At 49.0% G+C, this 26,566-nt stretch overlaps 1 protein-coding gene and 1 pseudogene across 12 annotated transcripts; both read right to left on the reverse strand.

Annotated features, from left to right (window-relative positions):
• Positions 1–263: 263 nt before the first annotated feature.
• Positions 264–24,511, reverse strand: ANKRD33 (ankyrin repeat domain 33). 12 transcript variants are annotated; one of them, XM_078336613.1, is made up of 8 exons: positions 23,812–23,970; positions 20,002–20,180; positions 3,683–4,703; positions 3,115–3,350; positions 2,741–2,870; positions 2,433–2,573; positions 1,002–1,403; positions 264–525 (listed from the first exon to the last, which is right to left on the reverse strand). In XM_078336613.1, the coding sequence occupies exons 4-8, from the start codon at positions 3,277–3,279 to the stop codon at positions 458–460; spliced, it is 906 nt and encodes a 301-aa protein (XP_078192739.1). In that variant the 5' UTR covers positions 3,280–3,350; positions 3,683–4,703; positions 20,002–20,180; positions 23,812–23,970; the 3' UTR covers positions 264–457. The 12 variants fall into 12 exon arrangements, with proteins under 12 accessions (XP_078192739.1, XP_078192734.1, XP_078192736.1 ...); XM_078336608.1 differs by having other exon boundaries at positions 264–744; XM_078336610.1 differs by lacking the exon at positions 23,812–23,970 and adding an exon at positions 24,318–24,511 and having other exon boundaries at positions 264–1,403; positions 2,741–2,866.
• Positions 10,858–11,883, reverse strand: LOC144577615 (ERI1 exoribonuclease 3 pseudogene; annotated as a pseudogene).
• Positions 24,512–26,566: the final 2,055 nt, after the last annotated feature.

The raw sequence follows: 26,566 nt of genomic DNA on the forward strand, positions 1-26,566 counted from the left end.
AGGAGGTAGAGGTTGCAGTGAGCCGAGATCACGCCACTGCACTCCAGCCTGGCAACAGAGTGAGACTCAATCTCAAAAAAGAAAAAAAATGGTTATGGTTTTATTTCCAGGTGTGAATGAACTTTTTTGTGTCTAGCTTTGCAATCTTATTCTAGCATTCATTTTCTCACTGACTGCCAATAATGGCATTTCATTTCATTTTTTGATCCGTCCTGCTGGTTCACTTATTAAATAGTTAAACCAATCTTGGTACTCACTATATATTTGTCTTAGTCATGTTTATCTTTGTGAAAATCTTTTACTTGGAGAAACAATAATACGCCATACACGCTGTTCCACTCCTCAGTTACTTTTACCTTATACATCTTGAGGGCAGTTTCATATAAGAATATAAACAGCTTCCTTAGTCTTATTTTAGAATGCGCTGTAGAGCATGCACTGTATGGGTGTACAGCAATTACATCCATAATCCATCTAGCCAGTCCCTTATTGATGGACAGTTTGCTTGTTTCCACTCTTTCACTCCTGCAAACAATGCTGGAATGAATGGCCTTGTATATGGGTGGAGAGCAGATTTACTTAGGCAGAGGTGTATGGGGAGGCAGGAGGGGCTCCAGAGGGGAAAGAAGCCTGGGGAGGGGCCTGATGACCTGTTCCCAGCCTGTCCTAGCCCATCTTCTCCTACTTCTGGGCCATTCTGTCCTCTTCCTCCTGCTTCCTCCTCTCCATCCTGAGCTCCTGGTACTGCCAGAGAGGAAGGGCCAGGCTTTGATGTCGTGCAGGACTGGGCTTCGGCTGGCACTGGTTGGGGGATGAGGAAGCCTTGGAGAGGAGGATCTTGGGGACTTGGGGCCTGGGGCTGGTGCTATCCCTGGGCTTTAGCCACTGAGGGCACTTGCTCAATATGCCCTGAGGGCTCTGGTAGGGAACGAAGACCCAGGGGGACCTGTGGGGACTCCCTGGAGGGGACTTGGGGACCAGGGGAGGGGGTGGGGCAGTACCTAGCAGCTCTGGCACAGACTTGCTTCGGGTGCCCAGGGAAGGTGGGTGGTCAGGGCACAGAGTGTGGCAGGCAGTGGTGAGGAAAGGACTGGCCAGGCTGGTCGTGGCAGTCACAAGGTGGTCCAGAACACCCCCGTCCTGAGGGGACAGGGCAAAGGGGAGGCTCAAGGTAGCCTGCAGCCGCTCTAGGAGTGAAGGGGCAACCTGGGCCTGGGCCTGGGCCTGGGCCACGAGCCTGGGCAAGGCGGGCCACTCGGGCTGGTAGTGCTGGCTAAGCTGCTCCACTTGAGGCCGCCGCTGCAGCTGCCGAATCCTCCACACCGTGTCAAAGCTGTCGGTCAGCACCGCCCATTCCAGAGCCGTCTTGCCCCGAACAGGGTCCACCGCTGTCAGGTCAGCACCTGGGAGGAGGCATGGGGGTGACATGGGTGGGATAGGAAGGACAGATCCTTTAGCTGCGAGACTGGTGTGGGTTACATTCAAAGCCACAGAGTCCCATCCTGTTGAAGGTGGAATCTGGGAGGCCAGTACTGCAACCTGCTGTTTAAGAGAGATGAAGACACTTAGGTCCAGAGCGGGGAAAAGACTCCAGAGAGACCTATTGTGGGGCTCCAGCTGTGGCAGAACAGGGATCTCCTGAATCCAAAGAGCTGAGCAGAGCAGTGGAGGCTGCCCAGGACAGGGGAGGCCTGAGCTGCACCCTGTGGGGCAGGCGGGTGGGGGTGGTCTGCTAGTTCCCGCTCCTGGTTCTTCTCTTCTCACCATCTCCCTCACTCATCTTGGGGACATGAGAGGAGCATTCATCCTGAGACGAAGGGGTGTAGAGCGCCCTCCTTTTTCATTCACTCCTTTTTCACTCCAAACCCAGTGGGGTGGGGCAGGGAAGGAAAAAGTGGAGGCGGGGGTCCCCCAGAGTGACCAGCAGAGGGCAGCCCCACTGCAGGGAAGGAGGGCCCCCAAACATCCCCATGGACAATGTGGACTTCACCCCACCTCCCCCACCTCCCCCTGAACAACCCCACAGAGCCACAGGCCTCAATGGCACTTCCCTGGGTCCCCTGGAAGCCTGGCTTGTCACAGTTGGAGGTCATCCCAGGGAAAGCTAACACCCTCACAATACTGGTGAGGCCCAGAGAGGAGAGCCACTCAGGAGCCTGGGCTGGTTCCAGATGCCAGCCTTTTGTCGTGTTAGGTTTTCCAACTGGGCTAGGTTCCCCTCCCACGCTTTCCTTCCTGGGACTTCCACTCTCAATTTCTGAGCTATCAGTATCTAAACTTAGTTGACTGTATGAAGCCCAAAGCATGCTCTCCACCTCCAGGAATTGAACTAGATTGATCATCCATCTCCACCTCTCTCCTCTCTGCAAACAATAATGGCAGGGTTGGAGGAGGGACTGGAGGCCACACAGCCTGGCCCAGGCCCCACACACCTGCCATGAGGAGGGCGGCCACACATTCACAGCGGTTCCGCATGGCAGCCTTCATTAACGCTGTGAGCCCCCGCTGGTCCCGGCATTCCAGGTCCAGGCCCGCGTAGTAGTTGAGCAGGAGACTCACCAGAGGTGTATGACCTGCACAGGGCATCAAGGGTAAGCTTGGTCCTGGGAAAGGAGGTGATGAAGCTCCCAACCCGCCCTCCACCCAGCACGACAGAGCCTGGCGTAGAGCAAGGGTGGGGCTGAGGCCCTGTCTGCCTCAAAAGGGGGGCTGTCGGAAGTGGGGTGCAGCAGCCTCGCACCTGCTTGGGCAGCCAACATGAGGGCCGTGTCCCCTCCTTTGTCCTGCTGGTTCACATCGAGGAAAGGACAGTGGCTGAGCAGGGCCACCACACTCTGGAAGCCATGGTAGCATGCAACCATGAGGCCTGTCTGAGGGAGGGGCAGCTCAGATCCCCTGCTTTCCTCCAGGGGCTTCCCGGGGCCCCTCATGCCCTCTAAGCCCACATCTGTCCCATAGCCTGCCCCAACCCCTGTGAAGACCCACCAGCAACCATTCCCTTCCTCCTAAAGACTGCGGGGTGGGAGGTATTGCCCCTGAGCCCTCTCAGGGAGCCAGGCCAGGATGGTGTGGTGGGCATGCAGAGATGCCCACAGCTGTCCTGGGACAACTTACCCTTCCATTGCTGTCCACCTGGGTGGCCTCCTCTGGGGAGACGCCGCTATCCAGTATGGCTTGGAGCTGGGTGGGATCATTGCGCACACAGGCCCAGTACAGGGCCCCCAGTCTGCAGCCGGGGGCAGGAGTCTCTTTGCCAGGGCAGGGCAGTTCCTCAGACATGTCCAACCTCTCCAGCTCAATGCCAGCTCTTCCTCTTCCAGACAAGAAGGTGAGTCCCTCCTCTCACGCAGCTGGCATGTAAAACACAGAATGAACAGGAGTAGTGTCTCCCTGGGTGCTAGGGAGGGGAGCCAGCAGCTGCAAAGTGCGCAGCCCTTGCCCCAGGGAAAACATTTACACCGGCGGGGGTCTGGCTCCATCCACCCTGAGAGAGGACAAGCGCTGGGCCAGCAGCCCGAGGCACGCAGGGCTTAGATCACTTTGGTCAGCACCCCACTGAGACTCACGGAGAGAGGGTCGTCGTTTTTTCTTTGGAGGGTTTCAGAGGGTCTCTATGAGGCAGTCAACCGGGGACACAGCTCGGGGCCAACAACATCCCCCAGGCCCCGCGGAGCACACTCACCGGATCTCCCAGTGCCCCGAAGTGGACTATCCCTCCCCAGGACGCCATGCAGGTAACAGATGGCTGGACTTTCAGAAAGAGCTGCTGCAAACACCTCAGAGCTGAGCCGGATCAAGCCGCGGTAGGAAGGGATTTGGGGGCCGGACGGGTTGGGTGCTCACGTCTCAGGAGGGGACCCAGACCAGCCCCAAGAGCCTCCGCGCGGGCAGGGCCTGAACCGGGCGGCTCCTCCCCGCCGGGGCGGGCTCCCAAAGACGACTCCTCCGGACCGCAGTGCCCACCCTCAGCCTTGGGGACAATGGCGGGGATACATACAGCCTGTCGGGTCTCGACCCAACTCTTTAGACCCAGCCTAAAGCCCCTCCTCACTGGGTGGAGAGCCACTTGATGAAAGGAGGGGTGGTGGAGGGAGAGGGTGTGAGCGAATGAATGCAGGTGTCTCATTCAATAGGGTTGGTACTCTCAGAATAACTCGGGGGTGGGGGTCTCCAGGAGTCACTTGAACCTATTTTCTTGAGGTTCTGGGGAAATAGAAACATAATTGTCAAATTATGAGTGCAGAGCTGGGTGCAGTGGCTCACGCCTGTTGTCCCAGCAACTCAGGAGGCTGAGGTGGAAGGATCGCTTGAGCCGGGAGAGTTGAGGCTGCAGTGAGCCGAGGTCAGACCACTGCATTCCACCCTGGGCAACAGGGCGAGACCCCCTTTAAAAAAAACAAACAAACAAACAAAAAAAAACTTGTGGCTGGGCGAGGTGGCTCATGCCTGTAATCTCAGCCCTTTGAGATTCCAAGAAGGGTGGATCACCTGAGGTCAGGAGTTCAAGACCAGCCTGCTTAACATGGCTAACCCCTGTCTCTACTAAAAATACAAAAATTAACTGGGCGTGGTGGCAGGCAACTGTAATTCTAGCTACTTGGGAGGCTGAGGCAGGAGAATCACTTGAACACGGGAGGCAGAGGCTGCAGTGAGCAGAGATCGCCCATTGCACTCCAGCCAGGGTGACAAGAGCAAAACTCCATCTGAAAAAACAAAACAAACAAAATTGTGAGTACAGACATTATGTGTCTAGTGCAAGGTAGCAGTCAGGGCACAGAGTGCAGCAGGCAATAGTGAGGGAGGGATTGGCACCAAATTATAACATTAAATTTAATAGATTAGTTTCATGTTTAAATGTAATTTAAATGAAATATTTGAATTAAATGATTTATTAATATAATGATAAATTGTTATCAAAATATTCTTTAATATTTATGTTACATACTAAGCTTGATGGATTGGTTAGACCTCAGATGTAGGAAACTGAGCCAGTGATATTCCTCCATTGGCATCACTTCCATCATCAGACTGTACAAGACCTCTCCCTTGTTTTGTTTCACTTTATTTAGTTTCTCTCTTTCACCCTTAATCCCCACATCCCATTCTCCTCCACCCTTTACCAACTGGCTCTTGTACATCCTTGAAAATACATTTCATTGAAATATAGTATTGATTTGTGTATGTGTTTTTTCTGTTTTTCTTTTTAGAGGCAGGGTCTTACTCTGTCACCTGGGCTGGAGTGGAGTGGCATGATCATAGCTTATTGCAGCCTCAAACTCCTGGGCTTAAGCGATTCTCCCATCTCAGCCTCCCGAGAAGCTCGTAGTGGTGTGCCACCACGCCTGCCTAATTTTTTTATGTTGTCTCATTTTGCTGCCCAGGCTGGTCTTGAACTCCTGTCATTAAATGATCCTCCTGCCTTGGCCTCCCAAATTGCTGGGATTGCAAGCATGAGCCAGCATGCCCTGCTTGTATGTGTTATGTTTTTAACTAACATGTTATGAATTGTGCTACAGAACTTACTCTGTTAGTGTTTTCTTTTTCACTAAATACCGTTTTTTGTTTGTTGTTTGTTTTTGAGATGGTGTCTCGTTCCCATCGTGCAGGCTGGAATACAGCGGGGGGTTTTCGGCTCACTGCAACTTCCACTTACTGGATTCAAACAACTCTCCTTCTCAGCCTCCCGAGTAGCTGGGATTACAGGCATGCACCACCACGCCTGGCTAACTTTTTTTTGTATATTTAGTAGAGACCAGGTTTCGCCATGTTGGCCAGGCTGGTCTTGAACTCCTGACCTAAGGTGATCCACCCCCTCAGCCTCCCAAAATGCTAGGATTACAGGCGTGAGGCACTGCGCCTGGCCAATACTGTTTGTTTTTTTTTTTCCAGAACATTTGAGTTCAAAATAGTGTGTTTTTAAGATCCATCCTTGTTGCTTTATGTGTAGTGTATCAGTTGAGTATACGTTTGGTTGTAAGTAATCGAAAGCTGACCTCAGTGGTGTGTAGTCTGTAATAGATGGTCTGCTCAACATTAACCTAAAATTCCTTTCAGTGTTTCTTCTGAGCTGCAGAAGCTGGAAAGTTAAAACAACACTTCCCAGATTCCCTTGAGCTATGTATGCCTCTGTGGTTTGGGTTCTGCTCTTGTGCAAGATATAAATTTGGAACAGAGCTACATAGCATGGGACATCCGTTTTGCTGTCACAGGTCATGGCAGCAGCAGTGAGGCTCTGGTTCGCAGTTTCCTGATTCATCAGCTTCCTGTAGTAGTGACCGTTGTTTTCTCAATCACAGGCAGAAGTCATGTGACTCTTGAAGCTGGGTGGGGTAGGGGGATTGTTCCTGGACCTAAGCCTGCTTCTCCATCCCTTTCTGTTTAAACTAATCAGATTTATTTTTGTTGTCAGCAATTGAAGGCTGACACATGTAGCTTAGACAAAGAGAGGCTTATTATTTTATACATAAGAGGTTCAGGAATAGAAAACAGTTGGTGTTGGTTAAGAAACTTGATGATGTCAGGGCCTTCTCTGGGATTCTCTTGACTTTTCCTCCTAGGCACAAGATGGCTGCTAAACCTCTAGCCATCACAGCAAAATGTGGTAGATGCACACTATGGAATTCTATGCAGCAGTTAGAAAAAAATCTAACAGATGGTAAGCCAGACATCTCTGATTATCTAACACAGTTCCTGTTAGCTAATCACCTTTAAGTTAGGTGTAACCATGTAATGCAATTTTGGCCAATAAAATGCAAACGGGGCCAGGTGTGGTGGTTCATGCCTACAACCTCAGCACTTTGGGAGGCCAAGGTGGGCAGATCACCTGAGGTCAGGAGTTCAAGACCTGTCTGGTCAACATAGTGAAACACTGTCTCTACTACAAATACAAAAAATTAGCCAGGCACAGTGGCAGACACCTGTAATCCCAGCTACTCGGAAGGCTGAGGCAGGAGAATCACTTGAACCCAGGAGGCAGAGGCTGCAGTAAGTCGAGATCATGCCATTGCACTCCAGCCTAGGTGACAGTGTGAGATGCTGTCTCAAAATAAATAAATAAATAAATATAAAATGCAAACAGAATTCTAATGAGTAGGGATTCTAGAAAAAGCTCACACTATCTTGATAAAAGATGTGGAGTGCACCATTTTACTTCTTTCTTCCCTCTTCTTCCTGCTTATAGAATTCCATAGTGTACATCTACCTCATTTAACCTATCCCTTCTTCCTGAGATAAATGCCTAGGTTGCTTCTCACTTCCTGTCACTATAAATAATGCCAAAGTGAACACTCTCATATGAATCTAGCTGTGGACCCATTGGGCTCTCTGAGATTATGAGGTCACAGGCACATACACACTTATTGAGTGGATACTCTCAGATTGCTCTCTGTATTGCCATGTGTGCCCACCAGCAGTGCGTAAGAGTCTCCCTATGTTTTAGACAACACTTGTCATTATTCAGCCTTCTAATGTTTGCCAATCTGATAGAACAGAACTATAAAGTGATATCACTATTTTACATTGGATTTTTCTGATTATGAACAAGGTGAGCATCTCTCCACATGCCCTGCTCAACTGAGTTTTCCCTCCTGTGAATTGCCCATTCACGGCCTTTGCCCAGTATTCTATTGAATTTTCCTATACTTTTCTTATTGATTTTTCAGAAAGTCCTTTTACTACTCTAGATAATAAACTCATTGTCAGATGGGTTATAGATGAGGCAACTGTATTATACAAACCTTTCTGTTAGCTTTATCTACAGTGGCCTTCATTGAAATAACTCCTGAATTTCAATATGGTTAAATTCAGCACAATTTCTCCTTATACTTTGTGCTTTAAGGTCTGGTTTAATAAGAGTTTTCTACTCTAAGATCACAAAGAGATCTTCATTTCTTTTATTACTCTTGCAGTTTTGTTTTGAATATTTAGTTTTTAACTCATCTGGAATTCACTTTTGTAATATTGAAGATATAATCGGTTATAGACTAAATTATGTCTCCCCCAACCAACTCCAATTCATATATATTGAAGCCCTAACTCCAAAAATGACTGTGTTTGGAGATAGGGCCTTTAAGGAGGTAATTAAGTTTAAATGAGGTTATTAGGGCAGGGTAGGGCCCTAATCCAATAGAACTGTTGTCTTTATAAGAAGAGGAAGAGACATCACAGAGAGAACGCTCTCTGTTTGTGCTTGCACAGGAAAAGGCCATGTGAGGGCTGGGCGCGGTGACTTACACCTGTAATCCCAGCACTTTGGGAGGCTGAGGCTGGCGGATCACAAGGTCAGGAGATCGAGACCATCCTGGCCAACATGGTGAAACTCTGTCTCTACTAAAAATACAAAAAAATTAGCTAGGCGTAGGGCGCACGCCTGTAGTCCCAGCTGCTCGGGAGGCTGAGGCAGGAGAATTGCTTGAATCCAGGAGGCGGAGATTGCAGTAAGCTGAGATCATGCCACTGCACTACAGCCTGGGTGACAGTGTGAGACTTCATCTCAAAAAAAACAAAATAAAATTAAGGGCCACGTGAGGACATAGTCAGAAGGTACCATCTGCAAGCCAGGGAGAGAGGCTTCTCTGGAGACCCACCCTGCTGACACCTTGATGTTGGCTTCCTAGCCTCCAGAACCGTGAGAAAATACATTTCTGTTGTGTAAGCCATCCAGCCTGTTTAATTTGTTAAGGCAACCTGAGCAGACCAATAAAGGATCCAACCTTATTTTTTCTCCATTTACCAAGATAACTCCATCTGTTAAACAATTCTCTCTGCCTTGATTTGTGGTGTCATTTTTATCACATATAAATGTTGAGTTCTTTTATGTTTTATGCTACATTTCAGTTCTCCTACAGAATCTTAGTAGGCCATTCCCATGCCAGTGTGGCACTGACTTCATTACTGTAGCCTTGTAGCCTCTCTGACTACCTGATAGAATGAGTGCTCCATATCTGATTTTCTTTTTCAAAAATGATTTTTATTCTCTCATATCAAATTGCAAATGAGATTGTTGGGTTCTTTTAAAATCTTTGCTAGCGTTTTGATAGGAATTTATTTGAATTTATAGATGAATTTGGAGAAAATTGACTGCCTCATAATGTTAGATCTTCTCTCCTCCCTGAACATGGGATATGCTATGGTCTGAGTGTTTGCTTCCCCCAGAATTCATATGTTGAAATCCTAAACCCCCAAGGTGATGGTATTAGGAGGTGGGACTTTTTAGGGAGTGATTAGTGCCTTTATAAAAAAGACCCCAGAGAGCTGCCTCACCCCTTCAACCATATGAGGACTGACACGGTTGGGCTGTGTCCCCACTCAAATCTCATCTCAAATTATAGTTCCCATAATTCCCACCTGTCATGGGAGAGACCCAATGGGAGGTAACTGAATCATGGGCAGTCACTCCCATACTGTACTTGTGATAGTGAGTAAGTTCTCACAAGATCTGATGGTTTTTTTGTTTGTTTGTTTGTTTTTTGAGATGGAGTTTCGCTCGTCATTCAGGCTGGAGTGCAATGGTGCAATCTTGGCTCACTGCAACCTCTGCCTCCTGGGTTCTAGCAATTCTCCTGCCTCAGCCTCCCAGGTAACTGGGATTACAGGTATGTGCCACCACACCCCACTGTTTTTGTTTTTGGTTTTTTTTGGTATTATTAGTAGAGACAGAATTTCACCATGTTGGCCAGATTGGTCTTGAACTCCTGACCACAGGTGATCCGCCCACCTCGGCCTCCCAAAGTGCTGGAATTATCGGTGTGAGCCACCATGCCTGGCAATCTGATGGTTTTATAAGGGGCTTTTCTCCTTTCACATGGCACTTCTCCTTCCTGCTGCCCTGTGAAAGAGGATGTGATTGCTTCCTCTTCTGCTGTGATTGTAAATTTCCTGAGGCCTCCCCAACCCTACAGAACTGTGAGTCAATCCCACCCAAATTCTGGGATTACAGGCATGAGCCACCATGCCTGGCCTAAAAGTTGATAATACTCTATAGTTTAGCATGATTTTCCTGATACAGCTCCTGCCTCTCCTCCTCCAAGGCAGCTATAATCCTAGTCTCATGTCCATTATTCTTTTGCTCTCCTTTACATATAGTTTTATTGCCTCTTCATGTATTTCTTCAGAGTATATGTGTTATGCATATATACATGCACAACTTTAGCTATTTTATTTAAAAGCATATAATGCTTTATGTAGTATTTGCTGTCTACTTTTATCATTTAATATCATATTGCTAAGATTCACTCACACTGTTGTGTGTTACTATGGTCTATTCATTTTGATTGCTGTATAAGACTCTTGCATTGATGTACCATGGTTATTATGCACTGTCTCATGAATGAGTATTTGGGATGTATCCAAGTTTCTGCTATTATAAAATGAATGCTTTTTTTTTTTTTTTTTGAGATGGAGTCTCACTCTGTCATCTAGGCTGGGGTGCAGTGGCACAATCTCGGCTCACTGCAACCTCTGCCTCCCTGGTTCAAGCGATTCTCCTGCCTCAGCCTCCTGAGTAGCTGGGACTACAGGCATGTGCACCACACCTGATTAACTTTTTTTTTTTTTTGCCTCGTTTCCCTGACTTTATTCAGTGGCACGTTCACAGCGGGTTCAGGGTAGACACAAGGTGGGGCCTGATCTGTCCTGGAACCCTGGGGGCACCACACACCATGCACTAGGGATGGGAGGGGGCATGGGGGGACTTGGTGGCCCCACAGAAGCCTGTGTACCAGGAAGGAGGCCGTGAATGCCTGGGTCCCCCTAGCCCAGGCCCACAACGGGAGGGTCTGATACTGGGCTGAGATCAAGGGGTGGGGATGGGGGTCACAAAGTGCTCCAGAAGGGCCAAGTGGCCAAGCCCTTGCCAAGGGCACAAGGTCACAGGACAGCTGGGGAACACGCTGGATGCAGAGCTATGCCACTCTCTCTCTTCCCCTCTGGTGAGGGAGAGGATGATTCTGGGCTGGGCCAAACAACTACCCTCTCGTGCCCCATCCTTTCGTTGGCCGATCAGAATGGTTTCGATGTCTGCTTGAAGATGAAGCCTCGGTAGGCGAGTGTCTCCATGATGTTGGCAATGTTCTTGCAGTCGTCAATGCCGCTGTGGGGCTGGCCTGTGTGTTGCAGGCTGAGGCCCTTATTCATGTCTAGAAGTCCATTCTTGGGCCAGCAGCTCATGGCGAAGCTGTAAGCCTTTTTCAGATTAATCCACTGCTTGAAGCAATCCGCCACTGGTAAGCCCAAATACCGGCACTGGCCCGGGAGCATGACTTTTAAGTCCCAGGCTCCACAGGTGACAAAAATTGACTTGATGTGTGGATCTAAGAGGCCTTCCTTCGCCATCCACTCATTGACTCTCTCCAGCACTTGCTGCAGGCTTGGCTAACCATCCACCATAGCTTGAATAATCCCGGTGAGCTCTGTACAGAAGGGGTAAGCTGTGGATGGACTACAGGCTGGACATACATGTGAAGGGTAGACTCAATCTCCATGGTCCGGCCATTTAGCTTCAGGATGGGGAACTCAGTGATTTCCTGAGGATGAATCTGTGGCTTGTCGCATGTGGGCTCAAAATCCAGCACTAAAAAGTAGTGATACCTCTGGGGAGGGAAGGACACCATTGCCGCCATGGATGCGCCAAAGCCGTGGGCTGCCAGCTTTCTGGTGGATATGGAACAGAACTCCGGAATACCACAGGGAGAATATAAGTGCGAGCCCAGCACTTTTCTTGCTCTTGAAAGTAAATATGAAGAAAATCGAGCTGCTCCAGTCGTAAAGGTGCTAGCATTGAACATCCAGAAGCATCTAAAACTCTCCTTACTTCGAAGATCCCAAGACCGGCAGCTGGGGATGCTGAAGGTTCTGTGAAAGCTGGAAAGCCCCAATGCTCCGTGCCAATTTTTGTATTTTTTTAAGTAGAAATAGGGATTCACTGTATTGGACAGGCTGGTCTATGAACTCCTGACCTCGTGATCCGCCCGCCTCGGCCTCCTGAAGTGCTGGGATTATAGGCGTGAGCCACCACGCCCAGCCCACTATGGACACTCTTGCATGGTTGTTTCTGAAAAAGTTTTCCTTGATGGCCAGGCGCGATGGCTCATGCCTGTAATCCCAGCACTTCAGGAGACTGAGGCAGATGGACCAACCTGGCCAACATGGTAAAACCCTGTCTCTACTAAAAATACCAAATTAGCCGGGCACATGCCTCTAATCCCAGCTATTCGGGAGGCTGAGGCAGGAGAAATGCTTGAACCCAAGAGGCAGAGGTTGCAGTGAGCTGAGACAGTGAAACTGCACTCCAGCCTGGGTGACAGGAGTGAAACTCGGTCTCAAAAAAGAAAAAAGTATTCCTTGAGTCCAGGCACAGTGGCTCATGCCTGTCATCTCAGCACTTTGGGAGGCCAAGGCTGGCATATCACTGGAGCCCAGGAGTTTGAGACCAGACTGGCCAACATGGCCAAGCCGTGTCTCTAGTAAAAATGAAAAAATCAGCCAGGCTTGGTGGCACCTGCCTATAGTCCCAGCTACTTGTGAGGCTGAGGTGGGAGGATCACCCGAGTCTGGGAGGTTGAGGCTACAGTAAGCCAAGATCACGTGACTACACTACAGCCTGGGCAGCTGGATTGAGACTTCGTCTTTTAAAAAAACAAAGTATTATTGAGTGTATATAGGAGTGGACTTACTCCTATTTTCTGATTTCTTGAGATATGTGTGTAGCTTGTTAATTTTCATCCTTTCTTCCAGTCTTTGAATATAAGCCTTTTCGACTTCACATTTCCTGTTAAATACTACTTTAGTTGTTCCGTTATTATTTCCTCTTTGACCAATGAATTATTTAGAAATGTCTTTAATAACTTTCAAACATATGGAAATTATTTTTTACTTATTTCTAGCACTGTGGTCAAACCTTTAAAATCAATTGAGACTTTCTTTATGATCTAGTATATGATCAGATTTTGCCAAGTGTGTGCTTAAAGATTGTGTATTTTTCCGTTGTTGAGTGCCGTGATACGTGGAAAGTATTTCACTGGTTTCTAGCTTTCATTGTCTTATTGAGAGGTCAATGTGTCTCCTTAAAAGATTGTTTCTTTTCAAAAAAAATTAAAAATTTTAAATGTATTATTATTATTATTATTATTATTATTTGAGACAGAGTTTCACTCTTGTTGCCCAGGCTGCAGCATGAAGGCTCAATCTCGGCTCACTGCAACCTCCACCTCCTGGGTCCAAGTGATTCTCCAGCCTCAGCCTCCTGAGTAGCTAGGATTACGGGTGCACACCACCATGCCCGGCTAATTTTTGTAGTTTTTTTTTTTGCAACGGAGTCTCACTTTGTCACCCAGGCTGGAGTACAGCGGCACAATCTCAGCTCACTGCAACCTCTGCCTCCAGGTTCAAGCGATTCTCTGCCTCAACCTCCCAAGTAGCTGGGACTACAGGCACGTGCCACCATGCCTGGCTAATTTTTTGTATTTTAAGTACAGACAGGGTTTCACCGTGTTAGCCAGGATGGTCTTGATCTCCTGATCTCGTGATCTGCCCGCCCTGGCCTCCCAAAGTGCTAGAATTATAGGCATGTGCCACCACATCTGGCTAATTTTTTGTATTTTTACTAGAGGCAGGGTTTCACCATATTGGCCAGGCTAGTCTTGAATTCCTGGCCTCAGGTGATCCGCCCGCCTTGGCCTCCCAAAGTGCTGAGATTACAGGCATGAGCCACGGTACCCGGCCTTCTTTTCTAATGTCTTTAGGATCTTCTCCTGGTCTTTGGTGTTCTTAAGTTTTACTTCAATGCTTAGGTATGGATTTCTTATGATTTATCTTTTTTCTTTTCTTTTTTTTTTTTTTTTTGAGGCAAGGTCTCACTCTATCTCCAGGCTGGAGTGCAGAGAGAAGTGCAATCACGGCTCACTGCAGCCTCAACCTCCTGGGCTCAGGTGATCCTTTTACCTCACCCTCCGGAGTAGTTGAGACTACAGGCACCTGCTACTACACCCAGCTAATTTTTTTTTTTTTTTCATTTCTGTAGATAGGAGATCTCACTATGTTGCCCAGGCTGGTCTTGAACTTTTGGGCTCCAGTGATCTTCTTGCCTCGGCCTCCCAAAGTGCTGGGATTACAGGTATGAGCCACCACGCCCAGCCTAGAGACTTTTTTCCCCTGTGACCTATTTATTAGGTTCCCTAGAAAACTATGTTGGAAATTTCTTAAGGCTGAGGACCCAGGTTTCCTTCAGAGTATATGTTTTTTTTTTCCTTCCAGGCATGTAGAGGTGCTAACCAGTCCTGACCCACTTCAAATGAAATACCTAACTTGTATAGTTTTGGATCATCCAGGGCTACAAATCAGCACAAAGGTCAACTGTGGTTAAAACTCAGGGACACAGCTTCACTATCAGCTCAGCACAGAGGCAGCTTTCGTTAAAATCCTCTGGATGTGACAGTGGGACGGATTTATTTCTGGTTCAACTTTACATGAAGGATGAACCCTTTGGAGTCACGCTTTTTAGAGAATCTCCTATTAGATTGCTTACCTTGATTCCATCAAAAACAGAGACTGTGTTGGCCGAGCACGGTGGCTCATGCCTGTAATCCCAGCATTTTGGGAGGCCAAGGCAGGCAGATCTTGAGGTCAGGAGTTCGAGACCAGCCTGGTTAATATGGTGAAACCCTGTCTCTACCAAAAATACAAAAATTAGCCAGGCATGGTGGCGCGTGCCTGTAATCCCAGCTACTCAGGAGGCTGAGGCAGGAAAATCACTTGAACCCAGGAGGCAGAGGTTGTGGTGAGCCAAGATTGTACCATTGTACTCCAGCCTGGGTAACAAGAGCGAAACTCCGTCTCAAAAATAAACAACAACAACAACAAATAGAGACTGTGAAAGTTGAAGTTCGAATTTGCCTGATTTGACAAATATCCTCACACTAAAGGATTTTTTTGTCTGTTCCCCTGAGTTCCTGTCTTCCCTTAGAATTTAACATAATACTTCTTTGCTATCTGGCCAGCTCATCTATGCTTGTAAAATAATTTGCATATCTTAACCAGCATTTTTACTTGTTTCATGCAGAAAGATCAGTCTAGAATCCAGCCAGTCACATTATTGCAAATAGAATTTCCTCTATTCCTAATTAATTACAAAAAAGCCTAATCGAGAACAGATGCAGGCGGCTCACACCTGTAATCCCAGCCCTCTGGGAGGCCAAGGCAGGCAGATCACTTGAGGCCAGGAGTTAGAGACCAGCCTGGGCAACATGGCAAAACCCTGTCTCTACCAAAAATTAAAAAAAAAAAATTAGCCAGGCATGGTGGCCCGTGCCTGTAGTCCCAGCTACTCAGGAGGCTGAGAAGTTGGCTTAAGCCTGGAAGATGGAAGTTGCAGTGAGCTAAGATTGTACCACTGCACTCCAGCCTGGGTAACGGAGCAAGACCCCATCTTAAAACAAAACAAAAAAAGCACAATAGGTAATAGGCAAATTGCATGGGCAATTAATTCATAGAAGAAATACAAACAGCCAGTAAATATATGAAAAGATGCTTAACCTCACAAATGGGCAGGAAAAGGCAGATTAAAATAACAATGTAATATTGCTTTGGGCCCATCAGTTTAGCAAAAATTAAACATTAATAATATTAAGTGCTTACACTGTGGGAGGAATGTAAATTAGTGAAGTATTTTTGGAAGGCATTTTGACAGTATCTATCAAAATAACAAATGTACATACACATTGACCCAGAAATTCTGCTTTTAGAAATATTTTTCAACACAGTGCTTGTATATGTGAGCAAAGACAGACGAAGTAGGCCTGGCACAGTGGCTCATGCCTGTAATCCTAGCACTTTGGGAGGCTGAGGCAAGAGGATTGCTTGAGGCCAGGAGTTCAAGACCAGCCTGGGCAACCTGGGCAACACAGTGAGACCCCATCTCTACAAAATAAATAAATACAAATAAATAATGAAATAAAAATTTTAAATGGTGAGGTGCAGTGGCTTAAGCCTATAATCGCAGTACTTTGGGAGGCAGAGGCTGGCAGATCACCTGAGGTCAAGAGTTCGAGACCAAACTGACCAACATGGAGAAAACCCATATCAACTAAAAATACAAAAATTGGCTGGGCATGGTGGTGCATGCCTGTAATCCCAGCTACTCAGGAAGCTGTGGCAGGATAATCACTTAAACCCAGGAGGCAGAGGTTGCAGGGAGCCAAGATCGCGCCACTGCACTGCAGCCTGGGCAATAAGCGCGAGACACAATCTTAAAAAAAAAAAAAATCAAGGAAACAAAGATATACTGAATATACCTTGAAGCATTGTTTGTAACAGTAAAAAAAAAAATTTAGAAGCAATTTAAATGTTCATCAATAGAGGAAGGGTTAGAGGAAGTACTGCACGTGTAGATTACGCCTCCATTCAAGGAGAATAAGATAAATCTCTACATGGGTTGCCCTGAAAATCTCTCTGAGCCATGTTGTTCATGGTTGGAAAAAAAAGCCAAATGTAATGACACACACACACACAAACACACACGTATATTATATACATATACACACACATATAAATATGTATATATATACACACACACACACACACATATATATGTACACTTGAGGCCAGGAGTTCAAGACCAGCCTGGGCAACATAGTGAAACCCCCATCTCTACTGTGTGTGTGTGTGTGTGTGTGTGTGTGTGTGTGTGTGAGAGAGAGACAGGACAGAGACAGAGAGAGAGGAGAGAGAGACAGAGATGGAGACAGAGAGAGGCTGGCTATTTACATTTTTTGTAAATGCTGGAATGGCCCTTTTTTTTTTGAGACAGGATCTCATTCTGTCACCCAGGCTGGAGCACAGTGGTACAATCATGGCTCACTGCAGCCTTGACCTCCCTGGGATCAAGCAGTCCCCCCAATTCAGCCTCCCGAGTAGCTGGGACAACAGGCATGCACTAGCACGCCCAGCAAATTTTTGTGTTTTTTGAAGAGATGGAGTCTTGCTTTGTCGTGCAGGCTGGTAACTCCTGGGCTCAAGCGATCCACCCACCTTGGTCTCCTAAAGTGCTGGGATTACAGGCATGAGCCACCGTGCCCTGCCAGAATGGTCATTCTTAACATTGGCTGCGCAATGTAATCACTTAAGGACTTTTTAGAAATAGTGCTGCCTGGAGCCCACTCCAGGGATTCTGAGATAATTGGTCTGGGGTGCAACCTGGGCAACAGGATTTTTTAAATCTCCCCATGCGATTCTAATGTACAGCCTCGATGGAGAACCTCTAGACACAACGATGCTCTTTAAAACGTGTTTAACTTAAAGAGAAAGGTGAAGAAAGGGGTTTGCTTTTTAAAGTTGCATAATGTTTGAATCTTCCACCTAGATAACTACTTGGTAATGATAGAAAAAAAATATAAAAGAATCGGAAATGTTTCCCTATTAGTTGAAAACTACTCGCCGGACATGGTGGCTCCCGCCTGTAAACCCAGCACTTTGGGAGGCCAAGGCAGGCGGATCACCTGAGGTTGGGAGTTCCAGACTAGCCTGACCAACATAGAGAAACCCCGTCTCTACTAAAAAATACAAAATTAGCTGGGCGTGATGGCGCATGCTTGTAATCCCAGCTATTCGAGAGGCTGAGGCAGTAGAACCGCTTGAATCCGGGAGGCGGAGGTTGAGCTGATGCCATTGCACTCCAGCCTGGGCAACAAGAGCAAAACTGTCTCAAAAACAAAAGCAAAACAAACAAACAAAAACAAACCAAAAAAAACTACTCTGCGTCAGGCACACAGTTCAGCGCTTGCGTTTTTCACACTAGTTATCATTAATCTCGTTCTTGGCTGTTCTCACTTGGGTCATCTCTGTATCTCCTGCATCTAGTACCTTGTCAGCCATTCAGTAAAAGTAAGTTCCCCGCCAGTGTCTCCTCTGGCCTGAAGAGCAGCCCCAGCATCAAGCAGGAGTGATGGTCAGGGACAGGGAGTCTTTAACCTGTGCCGAGAGGCCATAAGAACACCTAGATAGGTGAAAAAGGATTTCACATTTTGCTTTTCAAATCCGCTTTCCCGGAAGCCCAGAGAAGCTACTTCGAGCACGATTAACCCCAGTCTCAGCAAGGCTCCTGTTACTGCGAGGCCACTGTCAGCCAGCAGGTGGCAGGCGTGGGCAGGAATTGGAAGAGCGTCCCCACCCCACAGGCTTGAGGCTATAGCTGAGGGTTCCAGGATCAGGTGCAGTGTCACGGTCTTGGCAGGGCAGACACACAGGAGGGTGCTGGGGTTCTGTTTCTGGCCCAAAGGAAAGGGAGTTATTTCTGTAGATCAGCTTTAGCCAACCTGGATGGGTACCCAGAGTGTGAGAATTTCTTTTCTTTTTTTTTTTTTTCAGACAAGTCTTGTTCTGTTGCCCAGGCTGGAGTACCATGGCAAGATCTCTGCTCACTGCAACCCTCTGCCTCCCAGATTCAAGCAGTTCTCCTGCCTCAGCCTCCCGAGTAGCTGGGATTACAGGCGTGACCCACCACACCCAGCTAACTTTTGTTTTTTTTTTTCTTTTTTGAGACAGAGTTTCACTCTTGTAGCCCAGGCTGGAGTGCAGTGACGCCATCTTGGTTCACTGAAACTTCTGCCTCCGAGGTTCAAGCAATTCTCCTGTCTCAGCCTCCGGAGCTGCTGGGATTATAGCCACCAAACCTGGTTAATTTTTGTATTTTTAGTAGAGATGGGGTTTCACCATGTTGGCCAGGCTGGTCTTGAACTCTGACTTCAGGTGATCTGCCCACCTCAGCCTCCCACAGTGCTGGGATTACAGGTGTGAGCCACCATGCCTGGCCAACTGTGAGGATTCTTTTACCTTCTACCTGCATCGATGCCCTGTCCTGAAGTGCCCTGTCCAGGCCTTCCTCCTCAAGAGGACCCCATAGGGATCCCTTCCCAGCCCCTGCCAAGTTCCCCAGGCTGGGTCTTGACTTTGTGTATGCCTTTGCTGATAGAGATGACTGTGGTAGTGGGACATGGAGGTTGTTGGTTAATGTGTAAAATAATGGATAGCATCCTGGATAATACAGATACAATCTCAGGCTGGTGGTCTTGAGGATTAAAAGCAAAGGCACTTTATGGATTACCCTCCTTTGGACCTCTTAGCCTCGGGGTCTGATGGGAGTTCACAAGGATGTTCCTTTGCCTGCCGCCCCAATTTCTCTATCACTGTCTTCAGTGTCTTCTGCTGGTACTCCTCTGTCTGTCTGTCTTCCCCTTTTCTTCAGCTTGATCTTCTCCATCTCACCGTCTGGCTCTTTCCATCTCTCTCTCCCTCTGACGCTCTCTCTTAAGCCCTGATAACATACACTGTCTGGAACACAGCTCGGTTCTGCCTACTTTGCTCTCTGACTGCCATGCCTAATCTCCAGCCATCTAATCCTTTGGGCTGGGTTTTCGCTGAGTCTTGACTTGAAGAATTCAATTAGAAGAGAAGGTTGGTGGTAGGCCGGTGGGGGCGGGGGTGCAGGGGCAAATCTACGGAGAAGGGGGTCCGGAAACTTTTGAGTCTGGTTTGGAGCATGGACCAGCCACCTTTAGGAAACCAAATATTGTGTCATCTCATCCTTTTCCTTTCTTCTTGGATCTTTCTCCAGCAGAAGCCCCTTTCCTCCCAGCCTCCAGGCTTGGTGGCAGTTACAGCAGAGCTGGCAGTCAGTGGGGAAATGGCCCAGCCCAGCTGAAGGATGAGATGCAGGATAGGACCCAGCAGAGCAGAGCAGAGAATGGTGGAGGTGGCCTCTGACCCCAGCTCTGGCCCCTTCTAGGGGTCCTGTGTGATCTGCCATAGGTCATGCCCCCTACTCCCCAGCCATGATCTACATCACAAAAACCACAGCTCATAACTCAGTGCTGGCCAGGAAGGTCTGGGATTGATTTAGGGTCTGCTCTGACCAGCTCACCCTCACTAAACTATGACCCCTGGGGTGGGGGTGAGAACGAGGGTCATGGGTGAAGTTCAGGCAGGGGTGTCATGACCACCACTACAGCATACCTGTTGCAGATTCTTCCGCACTCCTAGTGGATTGGAGGGGGGGTCCAGGCACATGAGTTCAAGGTTCTCACTGAATAACCCATTCTCTCTGGCACAGCTCAGGGCCCTGGTAAGGGAGTCACAGTCATTGCCTAGTGGGCCTTCAGGGACAGCATCCTCAGGATTCAGGCTCAAGGCACCTTCCAAAGCAAGCAGAGAGAGCTTCACTGTCCACCAAAAGGGCAGTCAGGTAAGTCCTAAGTAAGTCCTTCCACCCATCACCACCAACCTGTTACACAGAGCTGCTCAGACCTGGTGTGCATTTTTGTTTGCAAAATTTTTACATTTATGTTTAACCTGGTATATTTCATGTTGCCAGTTTCCATTCATCCACCATTCTCTTCTGGAGATATCACTAAAGAATATTCTCTACTCTGAGTATTTCACTTTCTTGACCATCATCCATAGTAAATACATTTAACATCTGGACCCAGGACATATGAATGCACATGTAACTGTTTCATAAAACTCTGTAAAGCACTGTGATGATTTCTACTCTATTGTATTTTGTTGTAAGGAAAAACAAGTTTTTAAAATGATTCTGTGAACAGCTAGTGGGCTGGCGCTGTTCTTACAGTTTCTAGTAAATAACCTCTTAAATTCTTACACCTTCACAAGTGTTTAAAGCCCATTTTCCAAACACAGAATCCATATCATCTTCATAAAAGACAGTGAGGAAGATAAGACAAGTTTTTCATCGACCCATCTTACAGATGAGAAAACAGAGACTCTGTGAGATCTGCTTGAGATCACCCAGCTGGTGTGTGGCAGAGATGGGATTCCGAGTCAGGTCTTTTGTACACCTGTTCGCGGTGCCCTAATTCCCCATCACTTCTCTCTTTCCCTGCCCTCTGAGACCCTCCGGATCGAGGTCATTGTCTGTTTCCAGTGTGAAGGCCATCCCCTTCCATGGGGAAGATGGAGACACGCAGCTGAGTAATTTTGTTTCCAGTCATCTGTTAACACTGAGCCATCTGTCAATTCCTCCCTCAGCCTCCCACCCGCTACCCAGAGGCCAGAGTTGGGGAAGAGGCCATTTTAGAGTCTGGGCTTCCAGACCCCCTCCCACGAAGAGACTCAGACTACCCACAGAAAGCTCATTTTTCAGCTCAGAGCTAACAGCAGTGGACTAGAATTACAGGGGACAGGACAAGAACAAGACCAAGGGCTTTCTGAGGTCAGAGGGATAAAGCAATGCGAGTCACCCCTCCCTGGCCACCGGGTCTTGTCTTCATGCCCCCAAACCTCCACCCCCCACCTTGGTGAGGCTCCAGAGCTGTGAGGAAGGTGAGCTGATCCCAAAGGCAGAAGCTCTGCAGGCCGCTTCAAGTGCAGCAAAGCAAGTCCATCTTACAGGGGCCTGGGCAGATTTATGGGGCTTTGGGTGTGGCTGGCTGTTGCTCAGCCTCTGCCTTTCTAATTCTCCTCAAGAAGGCCTTTGTGCCAGACAATGAGGAATCTATAAATTCCGGGGGACAGGAATGGGGGGAAGGGAGGAACGCTGGTAACTTCAGCTCCCCCATCCACGCTGGGGGCCCTGCATAGATAGCAAGGAGGGGCTTCCATGGAGTGGCCCCATCTCTTCTGATCCATACCAGAGCCCAGAGATGGAAGTGGGCCAAACCCCATCACTGGTTTTCACAGATGAAGAAACTGAGGCTCAGAGGCAGAGGGCGGTCTCCAGTTCCCGCTTCATTCACTCTGCCTCTCACTCGTATTCATTCTCCTCCTCTTACCTATGCCCTGGTCATTCCCTCACCCAGTCTTTCACTCCACAAACACCTATGGAATTCTATCTGTGCACCAGGCCAGCTACAGAGCAGGCAATGTTGGTGAGACTCAGCCACCCCCGCCAACCCCCAACCCTGGAGGGCCATACAGCAGTGAGCTGTGATTCCAGAAGAGCCAAAGCATAGCTACAGCCCCAGTTTTCCAGGCTGGCAACCTGTACCCTTTCATCAGCAAGCCCTACATGGCTTTCATGAGCATTTCAGAGTCCGATCCTGGTGGGGGCCCTGGGAGACAGGTATTATGTACACCTCCCCCATCATTTTGCTAATATGGCCTTAAGAGGGTACATGGTTGCCCAAGATCACCCCTCTGGTGGGTGGCAGAACTGAACCAGGAAACAGTCTCTTTCCTCTGCACTGCTCCAAGTGCTATGGGGACCTAGAATACAGGTGTGGGCTGAGGCTCAACTTCCTCTTGTACCACCCTGCCCAGCTGGCCCTGTGCTGACCCCCATGCTGAGCCTTCCCTGGTGTTCCTTCCATCTTCCTGCACTAGTTCTTAAATGTCCCGGGTTCACCCTGATCTCTTTACCCCGCTCATCTATCTGCTGGATGGTAATAATGAATTCAGTGCTTATGCTGCCTGTGTGTCATGGTGTGGATCTGTGTGTGTGGTATGGCTGCTTGTAAACTAAGGGTATTAGTGTCTACTTCACAGGAGGATTGAATGGATTAAACTATGTAAAGCACTTAGAATTATGTCTGGCACACAGGAAGCACTCAAGTGTCAGCTGATTAGCTGTCAGCCAAGATTATTGTTATAGTAAGCCATGGGTCTGCCCATGTGTGCAAGGGATCTAGATGTGTACCAGGTGAGTACAGGTGTTTATAGCAGGCCCCACCCAGGGAGAAGCCCTCTTGGAGGTGACCAGATGAACTAGCATCCAATTTGGTCCCAAGGACCCCTTTCCTGAAATGTATGGAGCATGTATTGAGTGCTTCTTGGTTTGCACCAGGCATTGTGCTACAGAACAAGAAAGACAAGGCCCCGGCGTTCGTGAAGCTAACATTCTGGTAAGTGAAACAGACCACAGACCAAGTAAATAAGAAAGATAATTACAGAATGTGGTGAGTCCTGTGAAAGAAATATACAAGGTTAAGTGACAGACTGGATTGGGCAGTTGGGGCTGCTTTATTATTGTGGTCAGGGATGATGGGAAGGTGACGTTCCTGGGAAGAATCTGGGCCAGAGCGATCCAGGAAAAGCAACAGCAAGGCCAAGGCCAGAAGTGGGGGAAAGCTTGTCAAGTTCAAGGAACAGAAAGGCAGCCAGTGTGAGCAATGTCTGGGCAGTGCGGAGGACAGGAAGAGACGTCTGTGTAGGTAGGCACCGGGGGGAAAGGCTGGCGCTTCCTTCCCAGGGCAGCCATGTTAATCGGGAAGTGACATGTCCTGGTGCTTTCCTGATTTGTATTTCTAAAGGTCTCTTTCCCTGTGGTGTGAACTGATAGCTGGGGACCCTGAGAGAGCAGACAGGAGCCTTTTTGATTGTGCAGAGAAGTAACAGGAGCTTGGGTAGTTGAGGAGTGAGGGAGGGGCAGGGGCTGTTTTAAGAACTATATTAGAGAAAGAGGAACAAGGCTCGGTGAGGGTGGGAGAGGAATTGAAGAAGGAAGAAAGGCCCAGGGAGCCCACCTGATCCAGTTGTTTCTACCCTGGGCCAGGAGAGTTTCCCTGCCCTCCTTGGCCCTGGCCCTGATCCACAGGGGCCAACCCTAGCCATTTGCTCTCCCATGTGTCTATACTCAGCAGCCCTAAGTCAAGGGCAGGCCAGGCTGGCTCAACCAAGGCCTTTGTGAGAAATGGTGCCCCCTGCCCTCCTTCAGAACGAGTCAGCACCTGCCAAGGCCCAGTTTATAATCCCATTCCCCACAACCACGCCTCCCACCTTGTATAGATCACAACCTGCACAACTGTATAGCTCCCCTCTCCCTAGCCTGGGCCATCAGCTCAACCTGAAAATCTTTGTAACTTTGAGTACCTGCACGTCCGGGGCTGGCTGAGGCCCTGGCCCGAAACAACTCTGGGGGTGGGGGCGGCAGGAGACTCGGCCTTTCCGAAGGTAATCTCTCAGCCCGGGTCCCAGGAGAAGGAGCTGTCTCCACCGCGCCCTCACACCACTCTCCCCTAGAAGTGGTCCGCGCCCCCGCGGCCGGAGCCGCCCCTTCTGGACCCCCGCCCCGCCGGTTCCGGCTGGGGAGGCCGCCGCCCCTCGCGCCCGCTGGAGCGAGCTGCTGAGCTGATCTTCCGGCCCCGGGCTACGGCGGGGGAGGGTCCGCGCCGTAATTGCTGCCATCTGCTCCCTCCTCCCTCCTCCCTCCTCCTCCCCCCCAGAGTGGGGGAGGCTCCGAGGCTCGCGCGCCGGCCCCGCGCCCCCGCATACGAACGCCCCCTTTGTACGCGCAGGACTGGCCACCAAGGGGCAGGAGCTTCAGGTGGCCCGCGAGCCCCCCTGGGGCGAGCGCGGGGTGAACCGAGAGCACCCACCGGCATTTCTTTGGTGGGGGGCGGGCCCCAGTCGGAGCCACACCGCGTTGCGAGACAGAATCCCACCGTTCCGGGTCTGCTCCTCGTGGAACCAGGCCGTGGGAAGCACGGGGACTGTCCCTCGGTCACTCGCTCCGCCGACGAGCACACGGGTGGATAGTTAAGCCCGCCTCGGGATACGGACGCGTGGATCTGGATCTCGGAACTGGACGGACGGGTCCGGGCTGTGTGGGAGGAAGGCAAAGAAGCCGAGGCCCGAGCCTGAAGCCGGTGGGCAGGAGACGGGCCTGGCGGGCTGAAGTTCTCGCTTGCTGGGGAACCTTGGGCAGCGCTCAGAGCTGTGTCCTCATCCCATCCGTAAAATGGGGACCCAGTACCTGCTTCCTGGGTGTGTCCAGAGGATTTGATTTCACAGTCTGGGAAGCAACACCTGCGGGTGGGCGAGTAGTTAGGCCTGGGGAGACCAGGGGCATCAGGCCTGGCCCTGGCCTTGGGAAGGTGCTGTGACAGAGCTGGGAACCCTGAGGAGTCAGGGACTGCCAGGGATGGGAGGCTGGTATCAAGGCCATTTCCTGGGGACTCCGCAACGTGGGCTTCAGTGGGTGAAGATGTCTGAGACAGTGCTGGGCCATTGGAGGAACTCGGGGAATGTTTGTGGACCCACCCCCAGAGCTATCAGAGTCACAAATAATCTGGCATATTTTTCTCATCAGAACACTTTTGCCCAGCACCCTGAGTTCTGATGTTTTGCTCCTTTTCTTTTTCTTCTGCATTTCTGCTCACTTCACTCACAGGGTATCAGACAGCCCTGGTACAGGAAGCGACTCGATCCCGTCCCCTGGTGACACAGACAGCTGTCCCACCCCAGGGAGGATTGTTTGAAGCCTGACATTCTGGACCAGCCCAGGCAACATAGTGAGATACCATCCATCTCTAAAAAGAAAAAAATTAGCCAACTGTGTCTGCAGTCCCACCTACTCTGGAGACTGAGGCAGGAGGATTGCTCGAGCCCAGGAGTTGGAGGCTGCAGTAAGCTATGATTGTGCCACTGCACTCCAACCTGGGTGACAGACTGAGACTCCATCTCTAAAAAAGTTTAAAAGTTCACCAGAGAAGGAAGAGGAGAGAAGTGGTGCTCCAGGAAGAAGGAGCAGTGTGTGCAAATATGGCAGCCCAGGGAAACATGGCAAATTTGATGTACCTGCAAGAAGAGCATTGGAGGGGAGGAGTTGACTGGGATAAGGACGGGACCCATCTGTGAAGGGAGTCTGAAGGGACACAAATACCAGATCAAGGAATTTTGACTTGAGTTTGTTGTAACAAATTGAAGTATCTGCAGGAAGGGGCAGATAGGAACATAAATGACTAAAGACATAAAACTGACAAGAAGTAAAATAAAAGGCCAGTGCCAGCCTAGCGATAAAAAGGCTGTACACTCATCTGGGCCTCAGACCTGGGAAAGATAGGGATTGGTGAGAATTCCAGAGTTCTCACAATGGTGCATAGGTAAGCCCCAGGGATCGCTTCCGAAGGCCACTATCCTTTCTCAGCCCCAGCTAGTTGTTGCCATCCAGGAATGCAAACATGTTGCCAGTGTTTTCAAGAAAATTTAAAAACAGAGTCATGTGCAGTGGCTGGAGCCTGTAATCTCAGCTACTCAGGAGCCTGAAGCAGGAGGATCACTTGGCCCCAGGACTTAAGGCTGCGGTGAGCTATGATTGCACCACTGCACTCCAGCCTCAGGGACAAAGTAAGACTCTGCCTTTAAAATTTTTTTTTTTTGGAGACAGGGTTTTACTTTGTCACTCAGGCTAGAGTACAAAGATGCCACTCATGAGACTCACTGCAGCCTCTGCCACCGGGCTCAAGCGATCCTCCCACCTCAGCCTCCTGAGTAGCTGGGACTACAAGTGCGAGCCACCACATCTGGCTAATTTTTTTTTTTGGTAGAGATGGGATTTCACCATGTTACTCAGGCTGGTCTCAAAGTCTGGACTCAAGTAGTGATCTGCCCACTTTGGCTTCCCGAAGCGCTTGGATTGCAGGCGTGAGTCACTATGCTCAGCCAAAAAAATATTTTTTAAAATAAATGTAGATGTATGTGTTGCCTCCTGGCTTTTAAATGTTGGCAACTATTTTAAAAAAAAGTTTTGGCTAGGCACAGTGGCTCATGCCTGTAATCCCAGAACTTTAGGAAGCCGAGGCGGGCAGATCACGAGGCCAGGAGTTCAAGACCAGCCTGACCAATA

This window comes from Callithrix jacchus, chromosome 9 (assembly GCF_049354715.1).
Source record: "Callithrix jacchus isolate 240 chromosome 9, calJac240_pri, whole genome shotgun sequence".
Lineage (NCBI taxonomy): Eukaryota > Metazoa > Chordata > Mammalia > Primates > Cebidae > Callithrix > Callithrix jacchus.

Bases quoted from the DNA above. Each gene is read 5' to 3' on its own strand.
- ANKRD33 (XM_078336606.1), bottom strand. From the start codon at position 3,279: ATGTCTGAGGAACTGCCCTGCCCTGGCAAAGAGACTCCTGCCCCCGGC. The intron at 2,574-2,740 runs GTGCGAGGCTGC...TGCCCTGTGCAG, and splicing joins CATGTTGGCTGCCCAAGCAG to GTCATACACCTCTGGTGAGT. The intron at 1,404-2,432 runs GTGTGTGGGGCC...GCCTCCTCCCAG, and splicing joins GGCCGCCCTCCTCATGGCAG to GTGCTGACCTGACAGCGGTG.